A 13,165-nucleotide genomic window follows, 5' to 3' on the forward strand; every position below is an offset into this window, starting at 1 on the left:
GGGGGGCGGGGGCCGGGATGGGGGTGGCCTGGCCCCCCCTCCAGGCAGCTGTAGCCCCAGCCTCAGCCCCAGCTCCAACAGAAGCAGCCCGGCCACCCACTCTCCATGACCGCCTGCGCCCCATGGACACAGTCCTCGCCCCAAACCCCGGCTTTTCTCTGCCTTTCTACCAACCATGAGACCCCCTCCAGCCCTGCCCCCTACCTGTCCTTGCAGACAGAACCCGGGGACCTTCCCCTGGGGGACAGGAGGGAGGAGGCGGCGACTCTTCGGACAGAGGCCGGGGCCTGCGACGGACTGCCCGCCCCTGCAGCCTGCGCTGGCGTCGGGGCCAGGTGGTGGACTGAGTGAGGACGCCCAGGCCTGGGCCTCCGGGGGGGGGCGCCTGCAGCCTCACGTCATCACGACGCCCCTCTGCCCACCTTGCCACATCTTCATCACCAGCAAATGCCAGGACCTGGCTCCCCCAGCCTCAGAACTCACAAGCCATTGCTCCCCAACTGGGGACCCTCTCCCCCCTGCCTTGGTTGGGGTGGGGCCAGGGGTGGGGGTGGGGGTTCCTCCTGTACATACCCCGCCATACCAACCCCCAGGTATTCTTGCTGGTTTTGTTTTAATTTTAATTTTTTTTTTTTTTGGTTTTGATTTTTTTAAATAAGAATTTTCATTTTAAGCACATTTATACTGAAGGAATTTGTGCTGTGTATTGGGGGGGAGCTGGATCCATAGCTGGAGTGGGGGGTGGGGTGGGGTCCTGGGAGGAGGGGAGTGGCTCAGAAGGGGCTCCTTCTCACTCTCCATGTTCCTGTACCACCCCCCACCTTCCTCCCCAGCCTTTTTCTCCTCAGTTTTCTCTTTAAAACTGTGAAATACTAACTTTCCGAGGCCCGCCCTCTCCTTCTTCGTGCTTGGAAGCGGCCATTCCCCTGTTCTCCGTCTGCCTGACCACCGGGTGTGGACAGCGTCCGGCAGCCCCTGGGAGGAGGCGCTCTGGCCTTTGGCACCTGCCTGCCCGCCGGGAGAGCGCGGGGGGCAGGGCGTGGGCCGCTGGGTGCGCACCGGGTGTTCCTCAGCCGCCTCCTCGGGCAGAGCTGCCTCCCGGCCAGGTCCCACAGCATCGAAGCGCCCCCGGCCCCCACTGTGAAGGGGCCAGCCGAGGGCTCTGAGCTGCCCCCGTGCGCAGGCTCACAGCCACCAGCATCCCCCACGAGGCCCCCAGACCCACTGCGCGCGCACTGCCGACGGGTGGCGCTTGGCGTGAGTTCCTCCACCTCCTCCCCACCCCCGCCTGCCGCCAGTGTTGCCCTCCTCGCCCCGCAGGGCAGGCCCACAGGGGTCCCCTCCCTTCATCCCTGCGCCCCCGGGCCTGGGGAGCTGGCTGCCCTGCCCCCTTGCCCCGGGGTGGGGGTCTCGTCCCCCGGAGCCCGCTGTGCACCTGTTACTGTTGGACTTTCCACTGAGATCTACTGGATAAAGAATAAAGTTATATTTATTCTACACACGCCTCAGAACCTCGCTGCCTCCGCCCCTTCTCTTGGTGCCTGGGCGGAGGGCTTGGGGTGGGGGGCGTCCCGAGGGGCTCTGGGCCGCCGGTGGTGAGGGGTGAGCCCTGGAGCCAAGGAGTTGGCAAGTGGGCACCAGAGTCGCCCTGGGCCTGCTGGCTGTGCTGGGGTCTCCGGGGCTCCTGAGGAAGGGACGGGCCTGCCCTCGGGCAGCCTCTGTCGGGGTGTCCACAGCCCGTGTGGGGGTGCCACAGCCCGTGTGGGGGTGTCCACAGCCCGTGTGGGGGTGCCACAGCCCGTGTGGGGGTGTCCACAGCTCGTGTGGGGGAGCCACAGCCCGTGTGGGGGAGCCACAGCCCGTGTGGGGGTGTCCACAGCCCGTGTGGGGGTGCCACAGCCCGTGTGGGGGTGCCACAGCTCGTGTGGGGGTGCCACAGCTCGTGTGGGGGAGCCACAGCCCGTGTGGGGGTGTCCACAGCCCGTGTGGGGGTGCCACAGCCCGTGTGAGGGAGCCACAGCCCGTGTGGGGGAGCCACAGCCCGTGTGGGGGTGCCACAGCCCGTGTGGGGGTGTCACAGCTCGTGTGGGGGAGCCACAGCCCGTGTGGGGGTGTCCACAGCCCGTGTGGGGGAGCCACAGCTCGTGTGGGGGAGCCACAGCCCGTGTGGGGGTGTCCACAGCTCGTGTGGGGGTGCCACAGCTCGTGTGGGGGAGCCACAGCCCGTGTGGGGGTGCCACAGCCCGTGTGGGGGTGCCACAGCTCGTGTGGGGGAGCCACAGCCCGTGTGGGGGAGCCACAGCTCGTGTGGGGGAGCCACAGCCCGTGTGGGGGTGCCACAGCCCGTGTGGGGGTGCCACAGCTCGTGTGGGGGAGCCACAGCCCGTGTGGGGGTGTCCACAGCCCGTGTGGGGGTGCCACAGCTCGTGTGGGGGAGCCACAGCCCGTGTGGGGGTGTCCACAGCCCGTGTGGGGGTGCCACAGCCCGTGTGGGGGAGCCACAGCCCGTGTGGGGGTGCCACAGCCCGTGTGGGGGTGCCACAGCCCGTGTGGGGGAGCCACAGCCCGTGTGGGGGTGTCCACAGCCCGTGTGGGGGAGCCACAGCCCGTGTGGGGGTGTCCACAGCCCGTGTGGGGGAGCCACAGCCCGTGTGGGGGTGTCCACAGCTCGTGTGGGGGTGTCCACAGCTCGTGTGGGGGGTGCCACAGCCCGTGTGGGGGGTGCCACAGCTCGTGTGGGGGAGCCACAGCCCGTGTGGGGGTGTCCACAGCCCGTTTGGGGGTGCCACAGCCCGTGTGGGGGTGTCCACAGCTCGTGTGGGGGTGCCACAGCCCGTGTGGGGGTGCCACAGCTCGTGTGGGGGAGCCACAGCCCGTGTGGGGGTGTCCACAGCCCGTTTGGGGGTGCCACAGCCCGTGTGGGGGTGCCACAGCCCGTGTGGGGGTGTCCACAGCCCGTGTGGGGGTGTCCACAGCCCGTGTGGGGGAGCCACAGCCCGTGTGGGGGTGTCCACAGCTCGTGTGGGGGAGCCACAGCCCGTGTGGGGGTGCCACAGCTCGTGTGGGGGTGCCACAGCTCGTGTGGGGGAGCCACAGCCCGTGTGGGGGTGTCCACAGCCCGTGTGGGGGTGCCACAGCCCGTGTGGGGGTGCCACAGCTCGTGTGGGGGAGCCCTAGTCTGCCGAGGAGGAGAGGCTGCGCCTGCCTTCAGGGGCCCGGATCTGAGGGAGGAGGGCAGCTCCGCCTCCGGGAGTCCCAGTCCGAGGCGGAAACCAGCCTCTGCCTGAGAGCCCTGGCCCTTGGGATGCCAGAAGTTGCTTCTGGGGCTCCCTCCGTGGCAGAGCTCTATTTTGGGAGCGACCACAGGTTGGACCTTCATGGCAGGAGTGACAGCTGGCGGGGCGGCCGGGGCCAGGGGCTCCCAGCAACCTCAACACAGGACTGGGATGGAAGCTAAGGAGACCAACCCGCCCTCTGCCGCCGGGGGGCCGGTCCGGCCCTCCCCTGCCCACCCCTAAAGCCCTCAGAGGGCCTTCAGAGACCAGCTTTGCCCAGCCCCTCACACCACACATCAAGGCCCAGAGAGGGCAGTGCCTTGACAGGGGTCCCACAGCATGTTAGTGGCAGATCAGGGACCAGGACTCAGGGCTCCCACCTCAGGCTAGGGCTCTTATCCAGATCCCTGAAGCCCCCAAGTAGGCATCAAGCACTGAGTTCTGACAGATGAAGGTGACCACTGAGACTGTCAGGGAAGGCTAGGCAGGGCGCCGGGCAGGAAGGGGCAAAGCGTTCACGGAACCGCCAGCCATTTCTCCTTCAGCCGCCAGGTGGCGGCAGCTCCCCGCTCATCCCTCCGTCTGCCCCAGGCTGGAGGGAGCTGTGGAGAGAGGCGCTTTCTTTCTTTGGTAAATATTTTCTAACAAATCAAATGAAATTCTAATATAGCCTAGCTACACACGTGCTTCCAAAAGTCAATATGCTATCACAACTGTATTAGAAGTTAAAGGAGGAAAGTGGATTTGGCTCAACTGATAGAGCGACTGCCTACCATATGGAGTGTCCAGGGTTCAAACCCAGGGCCACCCGGCCGGCATGGTCAGCTGACCCACGCGCTGTGCTGCCGTGCGCAAGGGGTGTCCCCGCGTAGGGGTGCCCCACGCGCAAGGAGTGCGTCCTGCAAGGAGAGCCGCCCCACACCCAAGGGTGGTGCTGCACACACGAAGAGCTGACACAGCAAGATGACACAACAAAAAAAGAGATGCAGTTTCCCAGTTCCGCTGGATAATACAAGCGGACACAGAAGAACACACAGCGAATGGACAGAGAGCAGACAACGGGGGGAGGGGGGGTGGAAGGAGAGGGGTGGGAAGGGCAGGCAGGGAGAGAAATAAAAATAGATCTTTAATAAAAAAAAGAAATTAAGGGAAAGTCCTTTATAATGTATTTTAATATGTTCATGCTTGGGCACAACCACTTGGCAAATATGATGAAGGAGTCATGCTTGTCTCAATTTTTAGTGAATACCTTTGGATTTGAAAGATATAGGAAGATCAGAGGCCATTCTGTACAAAATTAAAGAGCAGAGAGGTATGGTGGACACTGAAATAAAAACTGGCATATTCAATGCATAATAAAACATGCAAAAAAAAAAAACCCCATAAAACTCAATGTTTTACATGTAAAACAAAATCAGCCTTTTCATTATGTGACTGTCCAGTGGGACATTCTAAAGCAGTGTGTGACAATGCTTTGGTGTTGGAAGATGACCTGGCCTTCCTCGCCCCTGCCCACTAAATGCCAACAGGGCCCCCCCTCACCGTGACTGCTATAGCCCCAGCCCCCGCACTGGCACCTCGGGGAGGTGCCATCCCTGTTGGGAACGCCTGGACTCGGGGCTGCCCTCGAGCTCAGCAGCCCGTGGCTGTAGAGCGGCTCTCACCCTCTGCGCTGCGGGGACTGCCTAATTCTGTGCAGCAGGGGGGGGCAGTGGAGGGTGTTTGGCAGTATCGCTGGTTCCTACCCCCTAGACGCCAGTGGCTCTGCTCCCTCAGCTGTGACCACTGAAAGCGTCTCCAGACATTGCTGTAAGTCCCCACGGGGGAAGCTGCCCCACGAAGGGCTCCCCCGCTAGAGGCATGCGCTTTGCTCTGAGCCGGGCCCTCCGCGGGGCGACGGCCCCAGAGGGTGGCGTCAGGGGCGCTCCTGGGCAGGCCAGCGCTGGGCAGGCTGGGCCACGGGGAGGGCAGGGTCTTTACCCGCCCCTGGGCAGCTTCCCAAGGCTTCCTGGAGGAGGTGCGGCCTTGCCCTCCAGCTAAAGTAAATAGGGAAAGGGGGGCAGAAGTGATAGGGAGTTTCTTGTGATAAAGAAATGGTCAGTTTTGTGTTTAAAAATTTCCATTTTTGAATGGAACAAATGGCTGTGGAGGTGGGAAGGGCTTAGATCAAGCCTATTTCAGGTACCTGCCTCCATCTTGAGCATAATGGGAGTGAAGAGTTTTGAGCCACGGTGCAAAATACCTCATTGATACTTTTTATACCAATGATGTGTTGGAATGATAATAGCTTGGATATACTGGGTTCAAGAAAAGATAGTACTAAAATTAATTTCAACTGTTCCTTTTCACTCTTAATGTGGCTAGTGGAAAACTTGAAATTATGTACTGTGGCTTACATCCTGCTTCTCTTGGACGGTGCTGATCTCACATTACCTGGCACCTAGTAGGTGCTCCACAAATATTTGTCATGAACATGCCTGGAAAAGAACTGTCATCCCCATCCGAGCTGGACTGTCATCAGAGGGGGTGGCGCAGGCAGCGTGTTGGAGAAGCACGCAGGCACCTTCGATTCCTCCTCCAGCTCAACGTCACCAAGCACCTGCTATGTGCCAGCAAGGAGGGAGCGCAGTGCCAACCAGCAGAGAAGTGTGCTGCCTAGAGAAGCGACTCGCTCTGACTTGGGGGTGGGGGGCTGTCAGGGAAGCCATCTCCCCAGAGGCATCTCTTTTCTTCCAGTGAGACCCAAGAGGCTCAGAGGAGGTGGCCGGGGGAGGTGGGGCCCTCAGAGGGAGGGAGGTTGCCCAGGCGAAGGAGCAGTTCAAAGACTGGGAAGCAAAAGAGGGCAGGGTGCTTGGTAGGAACGGAAAATCCAGTACGGCTAGGAACACGGAGACCAGCGGGGAAGCTGAGTGAGGGCAGGGGAGGCCGAGGAAGCAGAGCCGGACAGTGCCGGGCGCCTCTGAGGGCAGGGGAGCCCCAGACCGGCTTTACCAAGGAGGGCGTTTGGACAGCTGCTGCGGGAAGCACGGGTAGGAAAGCCGAGGACAGTGTGGAAAGGAGGACAGAGGGTACGCGGCCAGGTGATGATGGGAAAATCGGGCAGGGGTCAAGGGGCACTGTGGCGGTCAGCCGGGTCCCGTGAAGCTCTAGAGGTGCAGTCAGATGGTGGCCTGAGAAACACTCCTGGCTTTGTCATTTAGGCCGTGGGTGATTTTAGGGAGCATGGCAAAGGAGAAAGACAGGTGGTGGTGGGGGGGGGGAGACAGGCAGCAGTGTAGACTGCTGTTTGGGGGGTGAAACGAGGGTGGTAGGTGGAGGGGATGCGGCCAGGTACACGTTTTATTGGGGGGAAGTTTTTTCTGAGCTGGAAGGGACTTAACCACGTTCACAGACTAAGGGGGGCGGGCAGCAGCAAGGCCGGGAGGGTGAAGATGCCAGAGAGGGAGGAGCAAGTCCTCGGTCCTGCCCACTGACCCCACGCCCACCCCAGCCGCCTCACAGGTAAAGGGAGCAGCCCGGCCACCCTGCCCAGGTCGCAAGCTCGAGAGTGTGGACGGTGCCCCCAGGTCCTGCCAGACCGAGGCTTGCCCCAGGGCGCAGGGGCCCTCCTCTCCTGGTCCTCCCTGAGTGGGCTCCTGTCGCAGGGGAGCCCTGCCATTGACGCGCTCACGGGAGCATTGGTTTGGGCGGGATGGGGCGCCTGTGCGGCTGCTGTTGGCATTCGGTCCTGCCCGCGCACACAGCGCAGATCACAGAGCGCACACACAAAGAACTCACACGGATATGAGTGCGCACAGCACGGTTCACAAGGGATGTACGTGTGTACGTGTGCACACGGGCACTCACGGAGCTCACACGGCCTACACGGGCATGTGCACACACAAACAGCTCACACGAGACATGCACGTGTGGTGCACACGCTAAGAGCTCACAGGTGCCACTATGGATATACACAGCTCACACAGGATACACAGATATATGCACAAGTGCATGCTCACACACAGCTCACGGGGTATACATGTGCACGTGTGCTTGCACACACATGTGAGAGGGCCCCGGAAATGCTGACACCACAGCTCATTTGTTCTCAGAAAAACCATCGGGTTTCCCTTGCGCTCTGCTCTACCCTCCTCTCGTGCCTGGGTTCTCGGGCCCCCTCGTCTCCTTCCCTTCCACCTGGACCATGGCTTCAGGGCCGGCCTTAGTGCATTCTCTGCCCCCAGCTCTGCTGGGCAGGGCTGCTCCCAGGGCCAGCTGGGGGCACTAGGAAAGCGCGACGCCCCTCTGCGGGCGGGCTGCGGCCCAGGGAGGGTCCTGCAGACAGTTCTTGCGGACGCCACTTCTTGCGTCTGCCCTCAGGGCCAGGGCGGTGGAGTCCGGCCTCTGGTCTCACCCTCCGTCCGAGCCCGCCGCTAGATGGCCAGGTCCTGGCGGACGGTGGCCAGTGACGCCTTACTGCGGCCGCTGCCGCCCTCGCTGTCGCCGGCCGGCGCCCGGTGCGCATAGGCGGGCGGGGCGTAGGGGTCGGGCTCCGGGCGCCGGGAGGGCAGGGCTGGCGGCGGCGGCGGGAGCAGCTTCTGCGCCTCCTCGTGAGCGCGGTTGCAGCGGTTGTCGTGCTCGGTAGCGTGGCGAGCGCTCCCGGGGCCCTCGCGGCGCGGGCGGCCCTTCCAGAGCAGGTGGCCCAGCTCGGCCACGCTCAGCAGCGCCGAGAGCAGCCCCACGGCGAAGTAGAAGACCACGAAGACGGTCTTTTCGGTGGGCCGGCTCACGAAGCAGTCCACGGTGTGCGGGCAGGGCGGACCCGCGCACGGGAAGTGCGGGGCCACGCGGAAGCCGTAGAGCAGCGTCTGGCCCGCCAGGAAGCCCAGCTCGGCCAGCAGGCGCAGCGCCACGCTGAGCAGGTAGCAGCGGCGGGCCCGGCGGGCGCGCAGGGCGCACGGCGCGCACGGGCCACCCGGGCGCCCCCGGGAGCACGCCGCCCCGGCCTCCGCGCCCGCGCCGCCGGCTTCCCCCCGGCCCGGCCCCTTGCTGGCCTGGTGCATGGAGTAGATGACAAACAGCACCGGGGGAGCCGAGAGCAGCAGGATGTGGAAGAGCCAGAAGCGGTAGTGAGAGACCGGGAAGGCGCGGTCGTAGCAGGTCTGGCGGCAGCCGGGCTGCAGCGTGTTGCACACGAACTCCTCCTGCTCGTCCTCGAACACCGCGCCGCCCACGGTGGCCAGCACCAGGATGCGGAAGATCAGCATGACCACCAGCCACAGGCGGCCCACGAGCGGCGACTGCAGCTGCACGGCGTCCAGCAGGGAGCCCAGGAACGCCCACTCCCCCATGGCGCTGGGGAGGCGGAGGGGGCGTTAGAGGCCGGACAGAGGGCCTTCCCCCTCCCGCGTTCATGCCCATGGGGCGGCCAGTTAGCTCTCCTCTAACTTCAGGGGAGGCAGGGGGTCAGATAGGTCCGGGTTTAGCAGGGTTTTTGTGGGCACAAATGAGGGGGGGGGGGAGGGGGGAGGGGCGGGATGCGGGGGAGGGTGGTGGCCGGGGGATGGGGGGCTCTGGGTGTAGTGGGTGATTCTTAAAATCGAGTTCCCTTCTCCTAGGGGCTGCTGAGTGCAGCTGTTTACCCAGACACCCATGGGCCTGCTTGGTTAGACCCCAGGGTCTTCTAGATTCCAGATTCTTAGGCAGGGACCTTAGAAATCAACAGGGCCAGCCCCTGGCTTGCAGGTGTGGAGGCAGAAATCCAGCCGTGCCTCTGTGTGCTCAGGGATGCTTTCCAAGGCAGGAGCCGTGCCTCAAACGCTGGGCATCAGGCCCGCTTTGGTACCTCTGGGAGAGGTGGGAGTCAGCGGACTCAGCAGGACCCCACCTCCTTTCTCCACCCATCTCCACTGTACTTCACGCTAAAGTACGGTGAAGTCCTCTCAGGATTTGGGGGTGGATACAAAAGTAGCCCCAGGTCCCTAAGTCCTTTGTCTGATGTGTCCCAGCCACTGTTTCCCCAGCATGGCTGGAATGCGGCCCCAGCGTGCTCCCAGCGTGCTCCCACCGCCTCCCCTGGAGCCCTCTGCTTCCGCCTCCCACATCTCCCTAGAGCCTTCCCCGGTTCCTCAAAAGTCCCAGCAGGCCCCTGCTGCCCCGCAGCTCTCCCTTGGCCTCACTCACCCTGTGATTGTGGCTGGGGTGTCAGAGCTGAGCGCAGGACCTCAGGGGATGCTGGGGACCTGATCCTCCTGGTCCTTTCATTTTCCCTTTCGGATTTGCCTGGGATGGATGACAGGACAGGATGACCGAGAGGGGCTAGCGCTCCCCCTTCTCTTAAAGGGACAGGATGGCCCTGCTGGCTGGCTCCACCCTTGGGATCAGACACAGGGCCACGCCCCTTGCTGGGCCCTGCCAACCCTCCTTGTCCACGCCTGAACCACCCTCACCCCATAGGTATGTCTCCATCTGGAAATGGGGGTTGGGGTTCCCCAGAGAGACACCCCTTATTTATGGGAGCTCTTCCCCTACAGTACCTCCAAACAGAGAAGCAGAGATCCCCTATTAACTCCCAAAGGAGGTCCTTAGGGCTGGAGAAAGTTTGGGGGCTGGTGTTGGGGACACTTATTTTAAGAGGCAGCAACATCCATTAGGTCCTGGTTCCAGCTTCACCTGTGACTTGACTTTGGACAAGTCGCTCAACAATTTGTTCGCCAGCGGAAGAGGCTGGACCAGCTGAGTGCTCAGTGCTAAGGTCCCAGCCATGTTACAGAGAACAGAACACCCATGCCCAAGGAAAAGTCCATCTGGAAAAACATTAAGATATCAAGAGTGGCTGGGTATGTTGGTTAAACAAGAGGTTTTGCTTTTTTTCTGCCTTTCTGTAATTTCCAAATTTATTACAGTGAATATATTATTTTATAATATGACAAATAGAAAGGCTTCTCCTCCAGCCCCCATAAGGCCCTGGATGGAGCGTCACCTCCCGTTGCGCTAGCAGGTGGCAGGGGCTGGCCCGTGGTGGGGGTTTTAGGATGACGAATGGTGAGCTGAGGGGCGGGGGAGGGCACACTCCCAAGTTGGGATTTTCTGTCTGTCAGTCCCCCTGCCTTTCTTGGAGGCTGCCTGATTGGCAGGCCATTCCCTCACCTGTGCTGGGCCAGAGCCTGTGCTTAGCCTGTCCCACGAATTAGCTCATTTAATTTTTGGAACCTCCCTGGGAGGACAGTAGTATTTATAATGGAGGACACTGAGGCTCAGAGGGTCTACTGGGAGCAGGAGGCCCCATCTCACACCCACCCTGACTGATTCCGGAGCCCACGGAGCCCACCGTGGAGCTGTCCTCCCTGCAGCCTGGCCTCATGTGGGGCTGGTGGGCACAGGCACCGGAGGTCGGCCATGCCTGCCCCTCCCCGAGTGGGAAGGGCGCCAGCGCTGGCCTTCTTGGTGACATTTCCTTTCCCCATGGGCCATGGGGGCCTGCGTGGTTTTCCATCCATTGACGTGGACCCTCTGGCCCACTTTCAGGAAGAGGCAGGAAATGTGTCCCTTCACCCCCTTGGCTCAGGGGCCCGGCCCAGCCTGGAAAAACGCAAGGTCAGCCCCTCCTTGGGACCCCCTCCACCCTTGGGCGGCGTTCCCTTGGGAGGGCCTGGGTGGGGAGACACTGCCCTGGATGGAGTCCACGTGTAAAAGCACACGCCGGGGCCCACATTCTGAAAACAGGATGTGGGGTGGGGGCACTGCCGACCTCCCCAGCCCCCACTTCTGCCTGCCCCTGGTGAGGCTGTTGCCACCCCCACCCCCAGGTCTCAGGGACACACCTCATCGCCCCTGACTGCCCAGGATGGTCCCCTCCCGTCCGTCCCTGTGGCCCAGCCTGGAAAAACCCCATCAGGTCCCTGTCTGCCTGTGGGGACTGGAAATTGGCAGAGGTGGTGGGCTAGGCGGGGTGAGGGGTGGAGAGTTCATGGTCACTCTGCTGTCCCCAGCCTCTGCTGCCACGGGGCCAGACACAGGAGATTCTGCAATCTCCAGGGCCCATCCTCCTTCCCTGATAGCGCCATCCGGCCCCGCGGGAGGTGTCACTGACACTGCCCAGGGGCGGCGGGCGCGCGGCCCCATTCTTGGCCATGCTTGAAGTCCAGGGCTGCAGTGAGAGGCCCGTCCTGGCCTGGTCCGCGTCCAGCCTCCATCCGCGACACCTCCCCTGCCCTTCATCGGTCGCGGCTTGGAGCCGCTCCCTGCGCCGTGGCACCCAGGCACACATAGGCAGCGCGTACATGTTTGTCTCCGGGATGTTGATGCCAGTGACAAAATCAGGGCACAATGGTATTTTCTGTCTCCCATGCCCTTAATATTTTTCAAGTGTTTACAGAAACCCTGCCTTTCAGTGTGGCCTTCCTAGCCACCCAACTGAAAGGTAACCCCCTACCTCCTAGCCCCCTTCTCAGCTTTTTTTTCCTTTGCACCGATAACACACATTTTACTTATTTATGCTGTTTAGCGTCCGTCTCCCCTGCCAGCATGTAAGCTCCGTGAGTTGTTTTATTGCCTGCTCTGCCTCTAGCACCTAGAAGAGTTCCTTGTGTAAGGCAGATGTTCAGTGAACACTGGGCCGATGAATGAATGAATGAATGAATGAACGAACGAGAGGGGCCCAGAGCAGAAAGGGAACTAAGCAAGGCCTCAGCCTTCTTCAAAGAGCGCCCCCTCCCCTCCCTGGCTCTATTTCTGTATATGGCTGAAGACCGTGGGGGGCTCCCCTGTGTGGGGCACTCAGTGTCGTCCTCACTGTGGTAACAGAGACCTCAAGCAGGAAAAGACCCAGTCTGACATCCCTTTTCTGCACACGTATATACAGACACCTGTATACACGTCTCTCTGACACACATGCACACGGACGGGCATGTCTGCCTGTTTTACACGATGTCTGGCACTGTCAGGTACTGGGACACAGCAGCATGGAGGGCTGTTCTTAAGAAGTTCTACACACACACCATCATTCATTCATTCACCGACGACTTCCTGAGAGGCTGCGGGAGCCAGGGATGCTCGGCCATGACAGTCCCTTTCTTTAAGGACTTTGCAACCCCGTGGGTGGGACAGACATATCATCCAATCCCTTTGAACAGATCTGTCCTGCTGAGGAAACACACGGGACCACAGGATCCTAGACTGCATCATCAGGGAAGACCTCTCGAGGGACCTGGACCCGAGACCAGAAGAGAAGATGACACGCTGGGGAGGTGGAGGAGAGGCCTGGCAGGTGCGGGAGCAGCGCCGTGGCTGGAGAGGAAGCAGAAGGACGTGGCGGCGAGGCCGAGGCCACAGCAGGCGGGCTTCATCCCAAGCACACCGGGAGGGCACGCTGAGCAGGAGGGCCCCACAGTCAGATCCGGGTTCTCTGGGGGCTGCCCTGAGAATGAACCAGAGGGGCCTGGAGTGGATGGGGCTACCCTGTGCCTCCCGCCTGGACCTGTGGAAGAAGAAAGGAGGTTCAGCCCCCTCCTCACCCTGCTTGGCCTTCGGGCCCCTTCTCTGGGTTCTAAGAGTCCCTCTTGGAGCTTCTGGATGGGGTGGGGGTGTCTACAGGTGCTCAGGGACCTCTTCGGGAACCTGGCAGACTGTCCCGGGGCAGAAGGGAGATTGGAATTCAGTTTCTTTGGGTTCTTTCTTATAGGCTTGTGCTGGGCTTTGTCACAGGACCCTCCAGAATGGACCAAGAAATAAGCTCCTCATTGTCAGTGTTGGAGTTCCAGGAGGATGGAGGAGCTGAGGATTTCCCATGCCACTAGCACTTTGGCAAGATGCATCAGGGAGGGAGACCCTAAACCTGGGATCCTTTTGGTCCTCTGAGAGGGGTGCCCTGTGGGGGACGGTGTAGGGATGCTTGTTTCTAAACTCCTAAT

The 13,165-nt window shown here is 61.7% G+C and overlaps 2 protein-coding genes across 2 annotated transcripts in view; one reads left to right on the top strand and one right to left on the bottom strand.

Annotated features, from left to right (window-relative positions):
• Positions 1 to 678, top strand: part of RARA (retinoic acid receptor alpha) — a 42,241-nt gene extending 41,563 nt beyond the window's left edge. The window contains 1 exon segment of the mRNA XM_058284225.2: positions 2 to 678. Coding sequence (XP_058140208.1) covers positions 2 to 109 — 108 coding nt within the window. The 3' untranslated portion in view covers positions 110 to 678.
• A 3,758-nt stretch (positions 679 to 4,436) lies between these two features.
• Positions 4,437 to 9,547, bottom strand: GJD3 (gap junction protein delta 3). Its single transcript, XM_004450098.4, has 2 exons — positions 9,438 to 9,547; positions 4,437 to 8,609 (listed from the first exon to the last, which is right to left on the bottom strand). The coding sequence occupies exon 2, from the start codon at positions 8,603 to 8,605 to the stop codon at positions 7,688 to 7,690; it is 918 nt and encodes a 305-aa protein (XP_004450155.1). The 5' UTR covers positions 8,606 to 8,609; positions 9,438 to 9,547; the 3' UTR covers positions 4,437 to 7,687.
• Between the last annotated feature and the right edge of the window lie 3,618 nt (positions 9,548 to 13,165).

Source organism: Dasypus novemcinctus, chromosome 21, assembly GCF_030445035.2.
Source record: "Dasypus novemcinctus isolate mDasNov1 chromosome 21, mDasNov1.1.hap2, whole genome shotgun sequence".
Taxonomy (NCBI): Eukaryota; Metazoa; Chordata; class Mammalia; order Cingulata; family Dasypodidae; genus Dasypus; species Dasypus novemcinctus.

Bases quoted from the DNA above. Each gene is read 5' to 3' on its own strand.
- GJD3 (XM_004450098.4), bottom strand. From the start codon at position 8,605: ATGGGGGAGTGGGCGTTCCTGGGCTCCCTGCTGGACGCCGTGCAGCTG.